The 23117-nt window shown below is 47.3% G+C and overlaps 4 protein-coding genes across 5 annotated transcripts in view; 1 reads left to right on the plus strand and 3 right to left on the minus strand.

Annotated features, from left to right (window-relative positions):
* The window catches only part of SYCE1 (synaptonemal complex central element protein 1), a 20988-nt gene extending 16677 nt beyond the window's left edge, over positions 1-4311 (minus strand). The window contains exon 1 of the mRNA XM_044305647.1: positions 3780-4311. Within this exon, the coding sequence (XP_044161582.1) occupies positions 3780-3811 (32 nt within the window). The 5' untranslated portion in view covers positions 3812-4311. The remainder of the gene's footprint in view (positions 1-3779) is intronic.
* On the minus strand, positions 327-3297 carry SFT2D3 (SFT2 domain containing 3). Its single transcript, XM_044305648.1, has one exon. It carries the CDS (start codon positions 3225-3227, stop codon positions 2613-2615), a length of 615 nt encoding a protein of 204 aa, XP_044161583.1. The 5' UTR covers positions 3228-3297; the 3' UTR covers positions 327-2612.
* Positions 3379-15499, plus strand: FTSJ1 (FtsJ RNA 2'-O-methyltransferase 1). 2 transcript variants are annotated; one of them, XM_044305645.1, is made up of 11 exons: positions 3379-3501; positions 4444-4574; positions 4706-4775; positions 4873-4972; positions 5592-5670; positions 5775-5827; positions 11916-11969; positions 12054-12156; positions 14676-14759; positions 14961-15064; positions 15146-15499. In XM_044305645.1, the coding sequence occupies exons 2-11, from the start codon at positions 4454-4456 to the stop codon at positions 15359-15361; spliced, it is 984 nt and encodes a 327-aa protein (XP_044161580.1). In that variant the 5' UTR covers positions 3379-3501; positions 4444-4453; the 3' UTR covers positions 15362-15499. The 2 variants fall into 2 exon arrangements, with proteins under 2 accessions (XP_044161580.1, XP_044161581.1); XM_044305646.1 differs by having other exon boundaries at positions 3455-3501; positions 4426-4574.
* A 25-nt stretch (positions 15500-15524) lies between these two features.
* LOC122946204 (organic solute transporter subunit alpha-like) lies at positions 15525-20214 on the minus strand. Its single transcript, XM_044305643.1, has 7 exons — positions 20072-20214; positions 19293-19444; positions 19030-19103; positions 18514-18669; positions 18216-18327; positions 17640-17892; positions 15525-16744 (listed from the first exon to the last, which is right to left on the minus strand). Exons 1-7 carry the CDS (start codon positions 20136-20138, stop codon positions 16284-16286), a joined length of 1275 nt encoding a protein of 424 aa, XP_044161578.1. The 5' UTR covers positions 20139-20214; the 3' UTR covers positions 15525-16283.
* Positions 20215-23117: the final 2903 nt, after the last annotated feature.

The following is a 23117-nucleotide window of genomic DNA, read 5'->3' on the forward strand; positions in this document are numbered from 1 at the left end:
ACCCCCTGTGCCACTGTTAGGACTAAGGGAAAACAAATTATCGTTAGAAATTAACGATTTTGCTCCACATTCACAAAAAGCTGATATGGTGTAAGTGTGTTTTTTTTATTATTATTATTATTTAAAAGTTGCTGCCAGCACCCCCACCAATCAGCTGTCTGAAGAGGCTGCAGCGCTCCCGTGACGTCATGTCCATCGGTCACATGGCCTTGGCGCAGCTCAGTCATGTGACTGCAGTACCGAGCACGGCCACTATCCCACACACGGCGCTGTGCCCCGAACAGAAAATACCATTCACATCAATGAGCACAGAAAACGTCAGCTGCGCAATTTAATATAAATTTATTAGAAAAATATCAATAAATCTTCAAAAATAGATTTTTATATTAACAACCTCCGTTACAAAGCTTCATGAAGTCAAAACCTTAGAGTAATTGCCTGGCTACAATGGGGGAGACCACCAGGTGTGGACTCGGCCTTTCCGGACCCCTGTCTCATGGTTAAGCTCCACCCCCATCAGCTCACTAAGCCCCACTCTCAGCTTAGCCGTGCACTTCTGCTACAGCTTTACTGCTGGAATGGGCCCCTGTAGAGCTGGATTGGCTGCACAAGCGGCATGTCCACCCCTGGTTTTGTTTTTTAATGTATTCAGCCAGCAGAGGTGGTGAAGTCCACGCAGGAGACCACCCTGACCAGTGTATAGAAGAGAGTGCTATGTAACGTAGCTTAGGAGAATAGCGGTCCAGCATGGCGCTATGTAGGCTAGCTTCACATCTGTGGCAGAGGATCCGGCGGGTTGTTCTGATAGGGACCAGCCTTGCCTGCAGGACCCCATTGATTATAACGGGGTCCAGCGGCCTCTACCCGGAAAATACGCCAAGAATCGGCCGGACAGAAACCAATGCAGTTCCTGCTCAGCCGATTCCCGCAATTCTCTGCTGGAACTGGCGGCCGGATCAACCTGCCGCAGACGCGAACGTGACTTTAACTTTCCAACGGACCTGAATGTGGAGCTTATGTTCCTTAAGCATTCATTCACACGTCAGTATTTTGTCATCCGCTCCGCAAATTTGCGGACCCATTTATTTCAAGGGCCCGTTGTTCCATTATGCAGATCTGCAAAAAAAAAAAAGCTTGTCCTACTATGGTCCGCAAAATGCGGTCCGTGGTCCCACTGTAGCCAACGGGTCCGCAAAATTGAGGAACGCATCAATATGTCATCTGCAATTGCTGATCCGTTTCCAGGAAATAGAAAAAACTTTTTTTTTCTTTTTTTTGTACCCTAGCAACATATATTCTTCCGCCTTCCGTTCTTTTGCAGAAAAGCGGAACAGATGCTAATGTACAATTGGTAAAAACTAAAAGGTTTTTGCAGAAACACGGATCCGCAAAAAACTAAAATCTAGAAAAGAAAAATACTGACGTGTGAATGGACCCTTACGGAGCTTCACGTGCTAGAGAGCCGTCTCGCTCAGTCTGCCGTGCACCGGATTTATTATTGCACCTAACGAGAAAAGTAGTGTGGCGAAGAGGAGGCCTGAAACGCTCCAGGTTTAGTAATGGTGCGCGCCATAATTTTGGGGCAATTTACTTGTGCAAAATAAGTCAGGACATGTTGTCGGGAAAAGAGCCCAAGATGCGCCAAACACTGTCTGTCCAGTTCTGGGGTGGATTAGTTATGTCTGTGGGTGCGATATATTATAGTGTCATGTGACTGTTTCGTCCATTCCCATTGGCAGATTACGAGGAGATCTAGAGATATCGACCAATCACAGGCGGGCGGTGGGGCGTGGGCACCACAGCGGTCAGCTCTGCTGGTAAGAAAGTTTATTGTCTAGCGGTAGAGAGCAGACAGGAGCCAAAATAAAGAGCCTGAGCTTCACAGGGGCCACAATCTGCACCCCTAAGTCCAGTGATCTTCAACCTGCCGCTCTCCAGCTATTGCAAAACTACAACACCCAGCATGTCCTCACACTCTTCATGGCACGCTGGGAGTTGTAGTTTTGCAACGGCTGGAGAGCGGCAGGTTGTAAATTACTGCTTTAGACTAACAGGGACCCAATGGTCTGAGGCTTCAGCTTCCCAAGGGCCACAGATCAGTAACCAGAAAGAGCCCTCAGCTTTCTAGGGGCCACAGTCCAGATCCCTGAGACTAATAGGGACCTAATGGCCTAGAATCTTCAGCTACACAGGGGCCACAGTTCAGGAGCCACAAAGTCCCCTCGGCTTCAGAGGGGCCACAGTGCTGAACCCTGAGACTAACAAGCACCCAACGGTCTAGAGTCTTCAGCTTCAATTGGGCCACAGTTAAAGAGCCCTTAGCGTCATAGGGGCCACAGTCCAGATTCATGATACTAGCAGGGACCCAATGGTCTAGAGCCTTTAGCTTCACAGGGGCCACAGAGAGACTTCAGCTTCACAGGGGCCACAGTCCAGAACCCCGAGATTAACAGGGACTCATGGTCCAGAGTCTTCAGCTTCACAGAGGCCATAGTCAAAGCTCCAATGAGGGGCCACAATACAGCCTGTAGCTTTCCAGGGGCCACAGTCCTGGGTCCCAAATTAACAGAGACCCACAGTCCATATCTTCACACTGGGCCCCAGGCGGAGTATTACACAGGCAGGGCTTTGGAGACTCCTTTCCGCATCAGACTCCCGCACAGGCCGCTGATGTAGCGCCTCCCAGCGGCGCCGCCCGGTAACATTCCCAGCAGGAGGGCAGCGCCGGTGATGACCTGAACCACTGCTCCCAGCAAGGTGAGCGGGGTGCTCCGGAAGCCCAGGGCCGCGTACAGCGTGCCGCCGAGGGCCACCAGGTAGAAGAAGGTCCAGGGGTCCGGCTCCCGGAGCAGGCGGCTGGGGCCCCGCAGCAGGCTGACGGAACCGAGACCCAGAACCGACCCCATAGACCAGAGCATGGCGAACTTCCGAGCCCGGAGTAACAACAGCGGCACATACAGCGCGGCCAGGCCGAAGCACAGAGCCGCCATGGCCGCACACAGAGCAGCCGCCATCAATCTCTGCGTCCCGGACATCCCCGGCAGGAAAGGGTCCGGATCCAGAGCGCTCCAGGACCACGACAGGCCGCCGCTGGGAGGCGAGAACCAGGCCCTCCATCCCGGCTCAGAACTCTGCCGCTCCCCCGGGGAAGAAGCCGCAGAACTGCCACTGCCCCCGGCTTTATTCTGAGCCACGTACTCCTGTAACTGCCGGCCTAGGTCCGCCATGTCAACGAAAACATCCGCCTTTGTCAATCTAAATAAAGTTATTTGAATGTTTCCATGACAACCACACTTCCGCTGTCGTCAACTTGTTAGCTTTTTGTTAGTATAAATAAAGTTTGGTGAAAGTCTTCACTCAGCTATCCGTCTGATTTTCTAAAACTAGAGCGTGGATCCTATAGGGCGGCCATTTTGTTGGAGGCAAACCGCTATAGAGGCTGAAAGGTCATAAGCCCCGCCCACAGATTTCTCTGCTGTCCGAGAGCCACAGGAGGAGGCGGTGAGTGCATGCTGAACCCCAGTATTTTACTGAACCCCCTCTTCCTTTCATGTATGCCGCTGTTACCTGCCACGTCCCATTCTTTATAATGTACACTTTCCCCAAGGTTTCACAGAGGATTGGTTTAGGCTGGTACATTGTAACAACTCCTCCAGCAGTTAGCAGGACTAGCTCAGCATGTAAACAAGAGTGCTTCCATTCACAGACAGCTAGCAGAGGTCTTTAATATCTGCTTAAATTACTCATATCTCACCTGTAGAAAGAAAATGGTTATATACTTGCATGGATCGAACTCTCGGGAAGCGTTCATGTGGCGCTCCTCTCCGGAAAATCCTACATCTGCTGATGTCACGGCACGGAGGAGTCGGGCTCAAGGAGAGGGGTAGATCTGTCCCTGTCCACAGCAGAAGTGACGTCCTGTCCATAGCCCCGGCCAGAAACCTGGTAAAGGACGTGACGTCAGCGGCTGTTGGATTTTCAGAAGAGGAGTGGCACGTGACCAGGCCCAGACCGGCCGATGCATGCAACGTCAGGCTGGTAAGTATATTGGAGACTGTCCTCTGCAGGTAAGATATATGTGCAGGGGGTCCTCCCCTGACCATAAGAAACCCACACACTTGTCCTTTTCCCATCGCTGCTCCGTTGCCTGCAGGACCAGAGAGCTGTTCGGTCCTGTGACCGCTGGGGCCAATCGGTCACACTGACTGGACTGCTTTGACGTAGCGTTCTGTAATTGGCGGTTACAGGACCCAACTGCTTCCTGGTCCTGTCGAGGCCAAATATGGAGGAGGAGGAGCAGCACCGCAGACAGGTGTGTGTTTTTTTTTTTGGCCAGTTTGGACATTAAAAAAAAGGGTCAGTTTGTGGTGCCCTTACATGTAGAGGGACATGGGGGATGTTATTGATATACTATATACATTACAGGGACTTTTCCTCTTATAGAAGGGTCATCATGGGTCGGTCTTCGAAGGACAAGAGGGACATTTACTACCGACTGGCCAAAGAGGAGGGCTGGAGGGCGCGCAGTGCCTTCAAGCTGCTGCAGCTGGACGAGGAGTATCAGCTTTTCCAAGGTATTCGGTGGAGTCTCTTCTGTCTGATTCCGCGCACCCTGAACGGCAGACCTGCCTCTTATGTCTGTGGAAGCTGATACGTCACAATGACATGGGGACAAGTTGAGCTGAGTCTTGTGTTTCTCTCCCAGGAGTCCAGAGAGCGGTGGACCTATGTGCGGCCCCTGGCAGCTGGAGCCAGGTCCTCAGCAGGAAGCTCAGGTGAATGGCGCTGTCTCTGTCATGTCTAACACACGAGGGTTGAAGGGCCCGCCGGAAATAACCAGTGCGTCGTCTCTCATCTTCCCCCCCCCCCCAGGTCCAGCAATGAGACTTCTGAGGTGAAGATTGTAGCAGTGGATCTTCAAGCCATGGCTCCTCTGCCTGGAGTAATCCAGATCCAAGGAGATATTACCAAGGTCATTTTTGTTTGTGAAAGAATCCTTCATAGTCTTAAAGGGGGTTCCCAATTGGAAGAGAATGGCTGCTTTATTCTAGAAACAGTGCCACACCTGTCCACAGGTTTTGAGTGGTATTACAGCTGCGCTCCAGTCCCTTCAGTGGAGCTGTGCTGCAGTACCAGACACAACGTATGGACAGGTGTGGCGCTGTTTTTAGAAGAAAGCCGCCATCTTTTTTTTCGAATCCTGGGCAACCCCGTTACGGCCTTAAGCACATGACTATGTCCGTTTTGCGGGATTGCAATATACGGATGTGGACCATGTGCCGTCCCCCTTTTTTTTTTTTTTGGCGGACCCTTTCGCTTCAATGGGTCTGTGGTCCGCATTTCTGTCTTTTTGCGGATGATCTGTGTGCTCTTCATATGTCCAGTCTACAAAAAGATGGATCTAGTCCTATACTTGGCTGCAAAATGCAGACCATGGACCCACAGAAGTCAGTGGATGCGACATGGAAGGTATCCGTTTTTCACAGATCCACAATTTGCCAAGTACATATGGTCATGTGCATGAGGCCTAAAAGAAACTTATTACCAAGATACAATGTAAAGTGTAAGCTCTTTTGGTTTCCTACTTTCAGGTTTCCACAGCTCATGAGATCATCCGACATTTTGAGGGCCAGCCTGCGGATCTTGTGGTGTGTGATGGGGCACCTGATGGTAATAATGGATATCTCTCCAAACCCCATTCTCTTTACTTCCCCTCCCACCATCTCAGCTTTGTTAGGATGACATAATTTTACCTGATGTCTCTCTTCCGGTAGTTACTGGACTGCATGATATCGATGAATACATTCAGGCACAGCTCCTGCTGGCGGTGAGTGTCCTACCCCGATAACTTGCCCCGTCCATCCTCAGGGAAGTACTTGGATGGATGGCTTCTGTTAAGGCTCTAATCACCTCTCGGTAGTGGCACAGCGCAGAACCACAACACAAGCCTGTGGCCATCTGTGCACTAAGATGCCAGGTCTAGGGGCAAGGTAGTATTATATGGCAGCCATTCTGATGATAGACCGGCATTGTTATAGCTCAAGCCTACCAGAACATGAGCCACTTGGACGGAGTTTGTCTCTATTCTGGATTTTTGAGGGAGGAATCTCTATTGTGTCCATGTGCCCTAATCGAGAGAGGTTGTCTTTATGCGAAAACTCCTTTGAAGGGATTCTCCAGTGATGTGCCCTTAACCCCTTAAGGACTCAGCCCTATTTCACCTTAAGGACTTGGCCATTTTTTGCAAATCTGACCAGTGTCACTTTAAGTGCTGATAACTTTAAAACGCTTTGACTTATCCAGGCCGTTCTGAGATTGTTTTTTCGTCACATATTGTACTTCATGACACTGCAAAAATTGGGTCAAAAAAGTAAATTTTTTGGGATAAAAAAATACCATATTTACCAAAAATTTTGAAAAATTTGCAAATTTCAAAGTTTCAGTTTCTCTACTTCTGTAATGCATAGCAATACCCCCAAAAATGTTGATGACTTTACATTCCCCATATGTCTACTTCATGTTTGCAGCATTTTGGGAATGATATTTTATTTTTTGGGGATGTTACAAGGCTTAGAAGTTTAGAAGCAAATCTTGAAATTTTTCAGAAATTTACAAAAACCCAATTTTTAGGGACCACTACAGGTCTGAAGTCACTTTGCGAGGCTTACATAATAGAAACTGCCCAAAAATGACCCCATTCTATAAACTACACCCCTCAAGGTATTCAAAACTGATTTTACAAACTTCGTTAACCCTTTAGGTGTTGCACAAGAGTTATTGGCAAATGGGGATGAAATTTGAGAATTTCATTTTTTTGCCTAATTTTCCATTTTAACCCATTTTTTCTACTAACAAAGCAAGGGTTAACAGTCAAACAAGACTTTATCTTTATTGCCCTGACTCTGCCGTTTACAGAAACACCCCATATGTGGCCGTAAACTACTGTACGGGCACACAGTAGGGCGTAGAGGGAAAGGTGCGCCGTATGGTTTTTGGAAGGCAGATTTTGCTGGACTGGTTTTTTGACACCATGTCCCATTTGAAGCCCCCCTGATGCACCTCTAGAGTAGAAACTCCATAAAAGTGACCCCATCTAAGAAACTACACCCCTCAAGGTATTCAAAACTGATTTTACAAACTTTGTTAACCCTTTAGGTGTTGCACAAGATTTAATGGAAAATAGAGATACAATTTCAAAATTTCACTTTTTGGGCAGATTTTCCATTTTAATATTTTTTTCCCAGTTACAAAGCAAGGGTTAACAGCCAAAAAAACTCATTATTTATGGCCCTGATTCTGTAGTTTACAGAAACACCCCATATGTGGTCGTAAACCGCTGTACGGGCACACGGCAGGGCGCAGAAGGAAAGGAATGCCATACGGTTTTTGGAAGGCAGATTTTGCTGGACTGGTTTTTTGACACCATGTCCCATTTGAAGCCCCCCTGATGCACCCCTAGAGTAGAAACTCCATAAAAGTGACCCCATCTAAGAAACTACACCCCTCAAGGTATTCAAAACTGATTTTACAAACTTTGTTAACCCTTTAGGTGTTGCACAAGATTTAATGGAAAATAGAGATACAATTTCAAAATTTCACTTTTTTGGCAGATTTTCCATTTTAATATTTTTTTTCCAGTTACAAAGCAAGGGTTAACAGCCAAAAAAAACTCATTATTTATGGCCCTGATTCTGTAGTTTACAGAAACACCCCATATGTGGTCTTAAACCGCTGTACGGGCACACGGCAGGGCGCAGAAGGAAAGGAATGCCATACGGTTTTTGGAAGGCAGATTTTGCTGGACTGGTTTTTTGACACCATGTCCCATTTGAAGCCCCCCTGATGCACCCCTAGAGTAGAAACTCCATAAAAGTGACCCCATTTTAGAAACTACGGGATAGGGTGGCAGTTTTGTTGGTACTAGTTTAGGGTACATATGATTTTTGGTTGCTCTATATTACACTTTTTTGTGCGGCAAGGTAACAAGAAATAGATTTTTTGGCACCTTTTTATTTTTTGTTATTTACAAAATTCATCTGACAGGTTAGATCATGTGGTATTTTTATAGAGCAGGTTGTCACGGACGTGGCGATACCTAATATGTATACAATTTTTTTTATTTATGTAAGTTTTACACAATGATTTCATTTTTAAAACAAAAAAAATGTTTTAGTGTCTCCATAGTCTAAGAGCCATAGTTTTTTCAGTTTTTGGGCAATTATCTTAAGTAGGGTCTCATTTTTTGCGGGATGAGATGACGGTTTGATTGACACTATTTTGGGGTGCATATGACTTTTTGATCGCTTGCTATTACACTTTTTGTGATGTAAGATGGCAAAAAATGGCTTTTTTTACACCGTTTTTATTTTTATTTTTTTACGGTGGTCATCTGAGGGGTTAGGTCATGTGATATTTTTATAGAGCTGGTCGATACGGACGCGTCGATACCTAATATGTATACTTTTTTTTTTTTTCATTTAAGTTTTACACAATGATTTCATTTTTGAAACAAAAAAAATCATGTTTTAGTGTTTCCATAGTCTAAGAGCCATAGTTTTTTCAGTTTTTGGGCGATTATCTTGGGTAGGGTATGATTTTTGCGGGATGAGATGACGGTTTGATTGGTACTATTTTGGCGTAAATGCGACTTTTTTGATCACTTTTATTACCTTTTTTGGGAAGTAAGGTGGGCAAAATTTCAATTTTCTCATAGTTTTTTTTTTTTTTTTTTTTTATGGCGTTCACCGTGCGGGGAAAGTAACATGACCGTTTTATAGATCAGGTCGTTACGGACGCGGCGATACCTAATATGTGTAGTGTATTTTTTTTATTTTTTTTTTATTCAGTGATAAATGTTTTTTTTTTTATCTTAACTTTTTTCACTTTTTTTTTACATTTTTTTTTTTTGACCCAGACCCACTTGGTTCTTGAAGATCCAGTGGGTCTGATGTCTGTATAATACAGTACTGTACAATATATATTGTACTGTACTGTATTTTACTTACCACTTTGTCTGAACAGATCTCTGCTTTCAGCACAGATCTGTTCAGCACCATGGACAGCAGGATGCCTGAGAAGGCGTCCTGTTGCCATGGGAACCTTCCCCGTCTGCTCAGTAGTGTTCAGAACTTCGCAGACGGGGAAGGGTAAGGACGGGTCTGTCGGGGGGCTGCCTGGGAGCTCTCTCCCTCTCCCATCGGGGGGCTGCAAAGGCACAGCAGCCCCCGATGGGAGAGGGAGGGAGCTCCCTGACCTGTTAACCTTTTCCATACAGCGGTCCGTACGGACCGCTGTATGGAAAGGGTTAAACGACTGACATCGCATCACCGATGTCAGCCGTTTATACCAGGGTGCCAGCAATGTGCTGGCACCCTGGTATACCCACTAGAAGCCAACGATTATTCAAGGGGAGGCGGGCGGGGGATCGTGATCCCGCCTCCCGCACCTCCCGCACCGCCTGCGACACCCCCCCTGCACCTCCCACCCACATAATATCATTCAGGGGTGCAGGGGGGGTTAATAAAAACTTAATTTCTGGCATTTTAACGTTTGATCCCCGCGGTCAGAGACCGCGGGGATCAGAATCGGCTAAAAGCGCAGCAAACCGCAGGTCTGAATTGACCTGCGGTTTGCTGCGATCGCCGATACGGGGGGGTCACATGACCCCCCTCGGCGTTGTGACAGGATGCCGGCTGAATGATTTCAGCCGAAATCCCGTTCGGATTAACCCCCGGGGCGCCGCAATCTTATTTTAAACTCGTGACGTACCGGTACGTCATGGGTCCTTAAGGACTCGGGAACCATGCCGTACCGATACGTCCTAAGTCCTTAAGGGGTTAATGAGTTTTTTTTTTCAGGTATAATTTTTATGTGAAGGTTGTCGGGTATATAAAGCAAATGCTCATTATATATAAAATTAACTGATCAAAATAAAAATTATGCAAATGATATTGATCCGCAAGGTGGACATATATACACCTCCAAGAGTTCAATCGAGAACCTAATTATTTTGTGCAATCAGTAAAGCAGGGTACAAGCATCTATGCAAAAATATAAATGGTTTATTATACAATAGTTTTTAAAATACAATCAAAAATTAATAAACGTAAATTTCAATGATATGCAGTACCCAGAATTCGCTACTATATGGTGCCAACAAAACACTACTCAACCAACACAAGAATATTATGCAATATGGCTTTAAAATTGTGAGAGATATAAAATCAATGGAATATGCGCAAAAACTCAATTAAGAAAATGACAGATACGAGCCCTTGCTCTGCCTAAAATGATGACCAATCTCAGATAGGGGGTAGTATTGCAACAAAACTTATAAATTATTGGCTTGATATCAAACCAGGGAATATAAAGATTCCCAACAGAGTTTCTCCAATATTATCCCCTTTATTCAGTTATATGCATCGTAACTGAAATCAGAGAAAATATTTATGTAGCAACTAATGTTACACGTCCGCAAATGAGCGGGTATCTGGCTAAGTATCAAGCCAATTAATTTAGATCAATACTACATAAAATAAAAATTTACATTACCCAAGGGTCAAGTGATGTGCAGAGTCTTGGGGCAGCCAGCTCTCAAGAGTTTTTCTGTTAATCCAAATCTTTCTCCAGAGATCTCCCTTTCTTTGTTTGTTTTTTTTTTCTCTTTCTGTCCTCTTTTTTTTCTTTTTAAAATCTGGTTTCTTAACCCAAAACTTATTAGATGAAAACCCCTTCCTAGTTTGGAACTTTCCAATCATTGTTGGATAGGCGTGTGCATTGGTAAGGAACGTGACGTCATAATACTACTCAGAACGCACCTTTGCTACTGGTGTAGTATTACCTGCTCATATCTAGGTGGCACTGTTGTATAAGCTATAAGCATCATACCATTAAGGGTTAACTCATACATGCCTGATATTTTTAATACTACACCCCTCTGACATCTGGAGGCCTTGTCTTAGAGCCGAGGGACAAACTTTGATAAATGAATGTATACTTTGAGGAACATCTAGACAATTCTCACACTGTGGAATTCATGTCCAGATAACAAATGCAATGAAGCCTCTACATCTGCAGGTGCGGTGTATCTTCTAACTGTCTAAATGTATAATAGATTGTTACAATAACACTAGCTCTTTGAACGGCGCAGTAATCTTCCCATGGACTTACTTCGGCCTACATGAAAATCCATACAAAATGGTGAATATAAATCAACTTTGCTCTTAAATTATAACTAATATAAGTAGATATAACTGTTTACACTTACGAAAAAGCACAACAAGGTGGACGACAACCAATAAGAACACAAGTTGTTACCCAGCTTTTCCATTATGCTGAATGGTATTTTGGCCGAGTTAGGCTACTTTCACACCTGCGTTCAGGTGTCCGCTCGTGAGCTCCGTTTGAGAAGGGGCTCACAAGCGGCCCTGAACGCAGCCGTCTGGCCCTAATGCATTCTCAGTGGAGGCGGATCCGCTGAGAATGCATCCGTCTGCCAGCGCTCAGCCTCCGCTCCGCTCAGTGAGCAGCGTTCGGGTGTCCGCCTGGCCGTGCGGAGGCGAGCGGATCCGTTCCGACTTACAATGTAAGTCAATGGGGACGGATCCGCTTGAAGATGACACCATATGGCTCAATCTTCAAGCGGATCCGTCCCCCATTGACTTTCAATGTAAAGTCTGAACGGATCCGCTCAGGCTACTTTCACACTTAGAAACATTTTCTAAGTTCTAATGCAGACGGATCCGTTCTGAACGGAGCCACCGTCTGCATTAATATGAGCGGATCCGTTCAGAACGGATCCGATCAAACGCTAGTGTGAAAGTAGCCTTATGCAGTATTATTGGGGGGGGGGGGGGGGTATGATTTCTGTTCAGAACGCTCCAGTTGTAATAATGCCGTATCTGATTTTCTCACAGGCTTTAAACATCACAACCCATGTTCTGAGAGCAGGGGGCACATTGGTGGCTAAGGTGGGTAACCTGTTGACTCCGATCTCTCGTCCCTTCCTGTTTCCTGAAACTGAGTAAAATGTGGCTTTAATATCCTGCTTTTAGATTTTTCGTGGAAAAGACGTCACGCTCCTTTACTCCCAGCTCAAGATCTTTTTCCGCGAAGTTACATGCGCCAAGCCTCGTAGCAGCCGGAATTCCAGCATAGGTAGGCCACGTGTTTGTGCTGGGGAAGCCAACATTCAGGGGAGGGACATGCACAGAAATCTGAGGATTTTATAACAAATGGAGTTTACCGCCACATGTACTGTAATAAGAAGCTGCTATAACTCTCCAGGTGATCTGGTACAAGCCGAGCTGCAGCACGGAATACAGAGCAGTGACCCTCTGCTCTAGATACTAATAGGTGGTCTTCAGCCAGGCCCTCCCTTTATTACATACTTGGCTCCCAAGTACCAGTTTTCCAGTACGAGATCCCCACCATCAACTGGTAGCAGCAGGTGTCTTACAGTGGACGGAGCTGTTCGTTTTGTCCAATGTGTAGTAGCTGTGCTGGGGTACTGCAGCTCATCTGCCATTCAAGTGAAGGAGAACTGAGCTTCACTACTCCGGAGCTGGAAACTATACAGTGGACGGAGCCTTACGCTTCCAGCACGTCCTTGATATAGTTTTTGCAGCTTCTAGTCCCTGCATTAACATGAGGAGTTGCATACTCTATACTGGACCTACACGATGATTGGCACGGCGTTTCATGTGGGAGGCGAGTGACCTGATGGATTCTCCCCTCTACCTATGGTTCGCTGTATCGTGGGTTCGGTCCTGAGGATGGGCGGGACTTCACGCCATAATAGGATTCAGTTCCGGTGGCCGCCTTACAGCCAGAATAGTACCGGACGTGCTGGCACTGAACATGTTAAGTGGCGAGCGCAATGTTGCTTTGTGAATTTATCACCGTCTTAGGCTACTTTCACACTAGCGGCACGGACCTCCGGCAGGCTGGTCCGTCGGGTGAACAGCCTGTCGGATCCGTCCTGACTATAATGGGGGCGGAGGCACGGCGAGAAGCTGCCGGTATAAAACTACGACATGTCCGACATTTATTCCGGCAGCCTCTTGCCGTGCCTCCGCCCCGCCCCCATTATAGTCAATGGGGACGGAGTGGCAGTCTGGGGGCACACGTTCACTAGCGGCAGGGCGGATCCGACAGGCTGTTCACCCAACGGAACAGCCTGCCGGAGGTCCGTGCCGCTAGTGTTAAAGTAGCCTAAGCTCATGGGCTCCTGATGATACACAGTCTTAGTGCAGAAAAGCGTAGAGCCATGTAGATAGAGTGAGCATCACAGGTAAAATGGATTGACTTTGAGATAGACTAGCGACAATAGCAACCCTGCACATCAGTTGGCGGGGGGGGGTTAATCAATTACTGGAAACTGCACCCAACACAGGAACGAGGAGGTGATCGTCTCTGTGCACTGCTGCATAACTGGGCCTGCACGACTTGCAGTTAAAGGTCCCTTTACACAGAACATTATTACAGCAGATTGCGTTCCTTCCCGACAATCTGCTGATCGCTAGTGGAGGAGACCGCTGAATTTACATCCACCAATCTCCTCCAGAGTATGGGGAGGAGCGATCGCTAATGCCGTCACTCTTCCCCATAAGGACTCGTTGTTTGCCGGCAGGAGATCTTGTTTACACGGCATGATCTGCTGCCGGTAAACAATCTCTTTTGCGTACTATGCTCGTTAGCAATAATCTGTGCCTTTCTCGGCCCTTGTAAAGGGCCCTTAAGGCTGGTGATTGAGGGACTAGGAGCGGCTGCACCCCTGTGATTCATTAGTTGTGGACACAAGAGAATCACTTTCCCCCTCTGACCCTTTCCTTGGTTCTGCAATAACACCCCATCAGGCTGAGGGGTGATGATGACTTGGAGGGTTAAGTGTCCACACTAATTTGGGTCATTTTTTTAATTAATTAACCCTTTGGTTGGCATTAGTTACTTGCGGGTAAAATGTTTATTAAATAAAGTTTTTTGGTTTTCTTTTAAGCGTCTAATTCTCAACAGTGATTATAGTTTTTGCAGCTACTGCAGAAAACCCCCCGCTTTTCTAAGGTCCATTCACACGACCATATATTTCTGTCCTTGCGAAACGGGTGCGGACCCATTAATTTCAGTGGGGCCGCAAATAATGCGGACAGCACACTGAGTGCTGTCCGCATCCACACTTCCGTTCCGTGTCCTCACAGAAAAGATAGAACGTGTCCTATTCTTGTCCGTAATTGCAGACAAGAATAGGCATTTCTACACAGGAGAAAGACAATCTGATCTGCAAAAGGCGTAACGCACACGGCCAGTATCCCTTTTTTTGTGGATCTGCGATTTGTGGAACGCAAAAACGGATACGGTCATGTGAATGAGTCCTTATATGGATGATCTATCTTGAGGATAGATCATCAGTATCTACATACTGGAAAATGACTTTAATATCCATAGGGGGGGGGCCTTTAGGATATATGTATGTGATAAAAGGAGGGCCTGGTGCACTATTATGCAGAGCAGAAAAGCCCTGCACTTGGCCGGTGTATTGCGACTTCTTGACTGTCTAATAGACATCTATTAGAACTGTATGGGCCCCTACATAAGTAAACCACTTGCTTGTAGCAGCCAGTATGGTTTCCATTTATAAGCTGATGCTTCACTATTCTGTTAACCTTTCTCCTGTACAGAGGCGTTTGTTGTATGTCAGGGGTACAGCCCCCCAGAGGGATATATACCCAACATGTCTAATCCTCTGCTGGACCACTGCTATGGTGAGTGCTGAATACATAGGTATCATGTTGACTCGGACCAGAGCATAGAAACGTGACATTTATAGATCTGATTATATAACATTATCATGACCATTTGGATTTGGGATCATGGATGTACCTTGAGAATGTGATTTTAAGTTCCCACTGTTGGAAGCCCCAGCAGGTAGCTTATATACCATTATAATGGGTTTTTCTCATTAGATATGGATTTCAACCAGCTGGAGGGTCCTAACCGTGTGATCGTTCCCTTCTTGGCCTGCGGAGACCTGAGTGCATATGACTCGGACAAGACTTACCCTCTACAGGTAAGAACCTCGTCCTCGTGACTTCTCTCTGCATATGATGATGATACCGGGACTACATTCTTCTCGTCTCTTTGCCTGTAGCTGGATACTGGAAAAGAATACAGCTATGTGCCCCCAAATCAGCCTCCTATCCGTCCGCCCTATCAGGAGGCCTGCTTTTTAAAGAAGAACAATCTCCTTGCTAAAGAGAGACCACCGTCACCCGTGAACCCGCCCGCTACCACAGCCTCCGGTGAAGACCAGGCCTCAAGTATTTGTCAGGGAGCCGCCATCCAACAACTGTCCCTTTCCTCTTGATGGACTTGTTCTTAAGGGTTAAATATTTTAAGTTTTAAGTAGATGGTTTGTTCTTCAACTTTATTTTTTTTAACCAAAAATTCTTTTATTTATTACAGTTTTTATTGCAACGAATAAACAAGGTTTTATCCACCCGTATGATCACTTGGAGTGTGTGTGTATATATATATATATATATATATATGGAGTGTGTCATGTAGCTGCCCGATTTATAATCTTGTAGATTTCCCGCTAAAATACAAAACTCATTGGAGTTATCCTCAAAGTGTTCAGTTCTATTCAGCAGTTTCTTAGCAATTTGTCAATTGGGCAAAGCTGGGTGACAACCAATATGGCTGCCAGTATAGTGGTTGTCATTCAGCTGCCCCAGCTTCCTAAAAGGACAATCTGCTGAGCTTTACTACGGGGGGATATTTATTGGCTTAACTCGGCAGACTTGACATGTAGGAGTCCTGGAAAGCTGCGAAGTTAAAGTCTAAGTAGAATTGGTAACAACCATGACCCAGGAGGGCTCCATTGCATAGACGGCCAATTTACCGCAATATCTGTGCCACCTTGCACAGGGAATAAGGGTAGGGCTACATGGTGACTTGTGACCACACAACATTAAAGGGATTTTCCAGCCTTTACTAAAGTGGTGGCCTATCCTCAGAGTAGGCCATCACTAGCTGATCTGCGGGGCGGTCCGACACCCTGCACCCTTGTCGATAATGGTGTTCGGGTGTAGCACCATCAACTATGTAGCACTGCTCTCACTGGGTGAGGGGTTTTGGACCCTCGCCGATCCTGAGGATAGGCCATCACTTAGTAAACTCCTTTAAGATTGCAAATGTCGCGCTGCCCGTTGCAGTTTATGATGAGCCATCTTGTCTCTCAAGGGGTTGCAGTCGCAGCAATCTCACGTGGCCCTCAGTCCTGCGGGTCAAACCACTGTTACATCATTGATACCAATATAATTAATCTGTGCTTGTACTTGTAGTCCACCCTTGGCCGATGTTGTCGGAGTTGCAACTTCATAGGTTTCTGGAGGAGTCAAGTTCATGCTTCTCATTTCGATACCTGTGCTCCGGGACTGAGGTTTGGCGGTGCTTCGCCGGGGCAGAACCACGCTGCTCTCCTGCAGGAAGTCGTACTTATCCAGCGGCGCGTGCTCAATGTGGCAGAGAGTCTCGTCGCCCTCGCTCATGTAACCAGCGTTGACGCCCATTCCGTCCTCCTCGAAGAGGCTGCTCATGTCCGCAAGGTTGGTCTGAGAGGACTTGTTTTGCATCTCCTCCCGGGTCACAGAGTCGCTTTCCGTACACGGCTCCACTCTCCGGAAACAATAACGGGCAAAGAGACTGATGAAAAACATCTCCATGGTAACGGAATAATTGTAGATGGCTGCGGAGAGGGAACGTGTTCTCACATTAGTCATAATATTAGGCCAGTGTTATATTGAATATCTCCTGTAGTTTTCTACCCGTGTCACTCTTGGGCAACCATTTTTTTCAAATTTTGTAGCCACCACCTCTACCAAATCTGATGAGATGTTTTCTCCCCAGGAATAAATGTATCCTAATCGGATAACGGTTCAAAAGAAAATAGTTTGACAGAGGATGAAAGTGGAACATCCCTTTAAGTGTATTAAACAGGTATTCTGGCCAGAGCATTTATCACCTAGCCACTAAATAGGTGACAAATACTAGACCCGTGGCGTTCCGGCTGCAGGGACCCCACTGATTGCCAGAACAGGGGACCCAGCCGCAAGGCCGCACAGTGCTCGGCTGTTTCTGTCAGTGCCACGGGCACTGAATAGAGTGGCAGGGTGCATGTTCCTTGTGGCTGGAGGATCGGTCCCACCACTGATCCAGCATTTATCACCTATCCGGTACTTAAAGGGGTAGTCTCACTTCAGCAAAAAGTTAATACAAGGCACTTACTAACGTATTGTGATCCTCCATATTGCCGCCTTCGCTGGCTTCATTCATTTTTCCATCACATTATACACTGCTCATTTCCAGGGGTTATGACCACTCCGCAATCCATCAGTGGTGGCCATGCTTGCAAACTATAGGAAAAAGCGCCAGCCTCTGTGGTGGGCAGGACTTTGGAAGCACACATAGTCACGCATGCACAGCAGCAGTGGCCGTAAACACTGGAAATGAGCAGTGCATCACAGAGCTATGATGGCACCATATTACCTCATCGTGGCTCTGTGTAGATTCATAACGGCACCAGAAATATATAATATACTCCCCGATGACGTCCCATCTTTTCTAGGTAGGCTGGCACTTACTCTGTGAGCGTGTCTCCACCGTGAAGGGCGGTACACAAGGAATGGCTCCCAGGGCTGCCATGGTCTCCAGGATCCCGTTCTGCACTCCGCACAAGATGAGCACCAGAGTGATGCAGATGAACTTGGATCTCGGGCTGTAACCCTCCAAGGATTTCTTGGTGGCTTTGTAGAACAGCAGATAGCCGTAGAAGGAGAGGAACGTGGACAGGGTGATGATGATGTTGATGTAGGAGTTGGGGTTGGTGTATTCCAGCTGGAAGTCAACAGACAGGCTTGAAGAAATCCTGGACCAGTGGACGTCTAGGATTACGGCCATCGCCTACAAGTCCTGCTCTTAGACCTTATATGGGTACCAGGGACTGGACCAGTAAGTATAACATTAATTTTAGATTTAACCTGGAATGTAAACCTTTTTGGTTGCACAGGGGCGACGATAATTGTCATTCCCCTGTCTAGTGCACCGCCATCGAGGACGAAGCATGACACAGGGGTCTTCTAGCTCCTGTGTGATACTCCAGCCCACCACCATTGTTCTGTTATTCGTGTGGCCACTAGAGGCGCTGTGCTCATACTCACATCCCCATAGTCGTACTTCTCATCAGCCCATAGAGTGAGGCCCATGAAAAACAGAAGGGTCCGCACCGCCGACAGCTGGTACACGGCAATATTCATCCACCGCAGATTGCTCCTGAGATGGGGAAAATGACAGGCTGGATTGTCAGGGAAAGGGTTAAGAAGGGTTTTTAGAAAAGCAAATTGACTCTATAATTGATGCTGTAATCTTCCCGCATTACTGCAAACCAATCTAATGGTAACTTTCCCTGTATTTCGTCATCTGATGCCCACCATGGGGGCATCAATATAAGGTACCCACCTGTTCACTATAATGTTGGGGAAACAACAGCAACAGCAGCACGGTGGCGGGTTCGGGGAGACAGTCTGACCCCCCAGTTCTTCTAACATTCTTGCTTTACCACCAAAGAAATCGGTTATCAGGTCCAAGAATTTCCAGAGTGTAATGGAGTGATATCTTAAAACAAAGAAGAACAGCAATGAAGACGCCGGGTCGGTGGGTATGGTATTGGCAGAGCAGCTCAGGGTAGGACACGAGTGGCACCTGTAGGGAGCTTCTGTGGGAGACTGCGCTCGTGGTTTTAAAATGCGGACACGATGTGGATGACATTTTTACATTATGTAACCTCTACTTGCTGAGGTTAAATTCTGCATGACCACCAAATGTGAATGGGGCCTAATTCAACAATAAAACACGCCACCAGGGGGCACTGGTTTACTGTGGGTATATCCAGGAATGTCCGTGTGCTTTCCCTCTTAGTGTACTGTATCATGCGTGCAGACACAATAGACCACCTACCCCGGAGCAGAGACTTACATGGAAGCCACAAAGTTACAGATGGAAGAGGAGCGGGGGATGTACATCCCTATAATGGAGGAGACACAGAACACCTGGCCAGGAGGAAAAAGGAAATATTAGAGAACCTAATAACCACCAAACTGAGCACCACAAGTACATAAAATGCACCAGCGTCACCCCTCAACTTCCGATAAATCATTTAAAGGGTTCCCTCAGAATTATCATCCTGCTATCATGGAGATGCAGTACCCCCTTCCTATTATACGGCATAGTTAACTCACCGGATATACTCCCAGAATCCACAGGTACAGGCAGGTCCTCCGCGTGCTCCGAATATTCCGCAGGAAAAATCCCATCTCCTCCAGGAATAAAGCCAGCTGAACGAACCCGACCAGTACGGGGATGAGGAATATCCACAGGTCCTTCTTTATCACTAATGACACACAGAAACACTCATGGGGGTATATGGGGGGCACCCTCCTGAGATTAGGGTCGGACAGATGACACACTAAGGCCTCATGCACACGAATGTACTTTGTTTCCGTGTCCGTTTTTTTCCCCGAATAGGCTGCAAACCCATTCATTTCAATGGGTCCAAATAAAATGCAGACAGCACACCGCGTGCTGTCCGTTCCATAGCCCCACCAAAAAAGAACATGTCCTATACTTGTCCGTTTTGCAGACAAGGATAGGCATTGTTACAATGGATCCGCAAAAAAAAAAAGAATGCCATACAGACTTCATAGTTGTTGTTTTTTTCGGATTGCAAAGCACATACGGTCGTGTGCATGAGGCCTAACGCTAGACATAGATGTTAGAAGAAGGTCTGCCATCTCTCTCGTCGTCCGACATGTCACCCACTGAAGATGGCAGCATCAATAAAACGACATAAGGGAAACCAAACTATCCGTAAATTGTGCGCAGAAAAGAAGCGTCAAAGCGTCAGACTATCAGATTGATTGGAGCAGAATAAACCAGACATGCTCGGGCCTTATTTAGGAGGTCTATGAGCGCCCTATTGGGTGTCAGTCTATAGGCCACTGTATAGGAGCCATATTACCTTGGAAAAACTCTGAGGACAGGGGGAAATTCCCCCCATCCAAGGAACAGTTGGACGCCTTCACCATGGCGAGCTCCCGTCTTCTTCCCTGTTATTCCTCTCAGTCCTCCATGTTTTGTGGGCGGCCGCTCCCCACTTCCTGAGACATCCTTCTCCACCTCCTCTTTCCTAGATCCAGAGATCTCCCTCCAGTCCCGAAGATGCTCCTGACCTCAGAGCATTAATCATTAATGGAGGCTGGTGCTGGCGCCCAGGTAACTGACTGAAGTCCACAGGTGATCTACCTGGAGAAAGTAAAATTCACGCCCCGTCCCCATTGTTCATTATTACGGAGCTTCGTTATCAGACTATCGAACGGTTGTGACGTGACCCTAAATCCGTCCGTACTAATCATTTACTATGGCTTTGACAGATCATGCATTAGTGTGAATAACAAATAAAGTTTATTGAAGTGAGAAAAACAAAGCGGTGGTCCAGGACTAGAAAAAAGATGGCTGCCTTCTTCCAAAAAAGGCACCGCACCTTTACTTCAATGGTGCAGAGCTGCAATACCAGCACAACCCAGGGACAGGCTCTGGGCTGTTTTTGTAAGAAGGCGGCCATGTTCTTCTAGTCCTGGACAACCGCTTAAAGGATTTCTGGATATAGACACCCAAAAAAAAAAAAGTTGCTCCGTCTTCTGAGATTCCAGAATACTTCCACCTAGGTGTTGGACTATTGGAATTTCTGGATTATCGAATGCTATGTTTAGAAATACTACTGTACCGATCCATAGGGTGAATTCACACGCAGAAGATTTTGTTGCGGACATTTCAGCGTCTAAAAATCGGCTGCATTGTTTTGAAGGGCATTCTTTTGGCGTCACGTATACGGATTTCCCTGCAAGCCCTGTTCAGATGAGTGGGACAGTCGGTGAAGTTTCTGCAACCAATCTGTCCGGTGTGAATTCTTAGGGCTGATGCACACGGCCGTTCCCAATGCACGGGCAACATCCGTTCAGATTCCGCAAAATCAACTTGAATGGGTCCGTGATCCGTCCACACCGCAAAAAAATAAAACATGTTCTATTTTTTTTTTTGCGTTGCGGAGGTACGGAGTGCTTCCGTGCCTTCATTCCGCACCGCAGCTTCCGGATCACTTGAATGGGTCCGCATCCGTGCTGTGGGGTGCACACGGCCGGTGCCCGCATATTGCGGACTGGGCTGGGTAACGGCCGTGTGCATGAGCCCTTACAGATTCAGGAGTCAATAATTAACCCTTACATACATGTTTGTGGTTACGCCCCTTCCGGGCTCCTGGATTGGCCTGACTTCAGCGTGACCCCATTTATGACCGTTATGTTGTCGCAGCGGAGTATAGTAAGGTGTGTTTTATGTGCAGTCGTGTCTGCAGATGTATCCAGCCATGCAGGGAAAAACGTAGACAACAACCGCAGGCTTACACGCACAAGCCAGGTTGGATAAGGATGGTGGTGTGGATCCATGCAAAGTTCCTATGTGATAACACCGAGCTGTATGAACAAAGAACGGTAGGTGTTGTCATGGGGCCCCAATGGGATGACCTCAGTTGTACAACAGGGAGGCTGAGAAGTACGAGCTGCTGTTCTATAACGTGCCCTTTAGCTGATGTGACTATTTTTACATAGCTTACTCCTGCATCGGCTCCCGTGCCCCCATCACAACACTTATTGTTCTTTGTTCATACAGCTCAGTGCTATTACACAGGAACCTTGTCTGGATCCAAATCATCATCCCTATCATTATCCTCAGCCAACCTGGCTTTTGCTGTGGCCCTTATCTATGTGACCTATACAACGTCCCCATGATAACACAGAAGCACCGATGCACAGAACCAGAATGGTTGTCGGAATCAGGGCGCACACTGATCCTGCAGGCTCCTGACCAGTTACTACACAAAAACTGCAGTCAAAAGGAGCATCTGCCATCATAAAGCAGGGGGTCCAGATAAATTTTTGGAGGGCAATTTTTAACGTTTCCTTGGTCAGCATCAATTTCATATAAAAATAATATATAGATAAATAATTTCTTATAGAACTGTGACCTGCCAGTGGTGAATAGTGTCCTCTGGCCATGCAGGGGTTAAGGGAGGGAGCGCCTCTCTGTGCCTGGGTCAGCACATCTCTCTCTGAATACGCAGAATCTCTGCCCAGTTCTGGAATCTACCCCTTCTCTCGGGCACAGTGGGGGCATTCAGGGAATAAATGTGGGTGGTGCCAGGATCGGGGCGTTCAGTGCGCAGAGACCCTCACACTCAATCACACAAACCCAGCCACTGGGGCAAGATGCCAGAGGGAAAAGGTAAGTAGTGCTGGGCGAGCGGGGCACGGCAAACCTACCTGAGCACAGGCAGAGCGACTTAATGGGAAGCTAAACCCAGAACAACAAATCCAGGGGGGACCCCTGTACAGGCGCTATAGCACAAGAGGGGGGGGGGACCCCTGTACAGGTGTCTACTGCCCAAGAGGGGGGACCCCTGTACAGGCGCTATAGCACAAGAGGAGGGACCCCTGTACAAGTGTCTACAGCCTAAGAGGGGAGACCCCTGTACAGGTGTCTACAGCCCAAGAGGAGGGACCCCTGTACAGGTGTCTACAGCCCAAGAGGGGGGACCCCTGTACAGGTGGCTATAGCGCAAGAGGGGGGACCCCTGTACAGGCGTCTACAGCCCAAGAGGGGGGGCCCCTGTACAGGCGTCTACAGCCCAAGAGGGCGGACCCCTGTACAGGCGTCTACAGCCTAAGAGGGAGTACCCCTGTACAGGTCGCTCTAGCGCAAGAGGGGGGACCCCTGTACAGGCGTCTACAGCCTAAGAGGGCGGACCCCTGTACAGGCATCTACAGCCTAAGAGGGAGGACCCCTGTACAGGCGTCTACAGCCAAAGAGGGAGTACCCCTGTACAGGTGGCTATAGCGCAAGAGGGGGGACCCCTGTACAGGCGTCTACAGCCCAAGAGGGGGGACCCCTGTACAGGTGTCTACAGCCCAAGAGGGCGGGCCGCTGTACAGGCTGCTACAGCCCAAAAGGGG

This window comes from Bufo gargarizans, chromosome 9, assembly GCF_014858855.1.
Source record: "Bufo gargarizans isolate SCDJY-AF-19 chromosome 9, ASM1485885v1, whole genome shotgun sequence".
In the NCBI taxonomy this organism is placed as follows: Eukaryota; Metazoa; Chordata; class Amphibia; order Anura; family Bufonidae; genus Bufo; species Bufo gargarizans.

Excerpts from the sequence above, each read along its gene's own strand:
- FTSJ1 (XM_044305645.1), top strand. The coding sequence starts at position 4,454 with ATGGGTCGGTCTTCGAAGGACAAGAGGGACATTTACTACCGACTGGCC. Across the intron at positions 4,575-4,705 it reads GGAGTATCAGCTTTTCCAAG|GAGTCCAGAGAGCGGTGGAC; the intron begins GTATTCGGTGGA and ends TTTCTCTCCCAG. Across the intron at positions 4,973-5,591 it reads TCCAAGGAGATATTACCAAG|GTTTCCACAGCTCATGAGAT; the intron begins GTCATTTTTGTT and ends TCCTACTTTCAG.
- SFT2D3 (XM_044305648.1), bottom strand. The coding sequence starts at position 3,227 with ATGGCGGACCTAGGCCGGCAGTTACAGGAGTACGTGGCTCAGAATAAA.
- LOC122946204 (XM_044305643.1), bottom strand. The coding sequence starts at position 20,138 with ATGGTGAAGGCGTCCAACTGTTCCTTGGATGGGGGGAATTTCCCCCTG. Across the intron at positions 19,445-20,071 it reads GTCCTCAGAGTTTTTCCAAG|TGATAAAGAAGGACCTGTGG; the intron begins GTAATATGGCTC and ends GTGTGTCATTAG. Across the intron at positions 16,745-17,639 it reads GGTGGAGACACGCTCACAGA|CCATCTACAATTATTCCGTT; the intron begins GTAAGTGCCAGC and ends CCCTCTCCGCAG.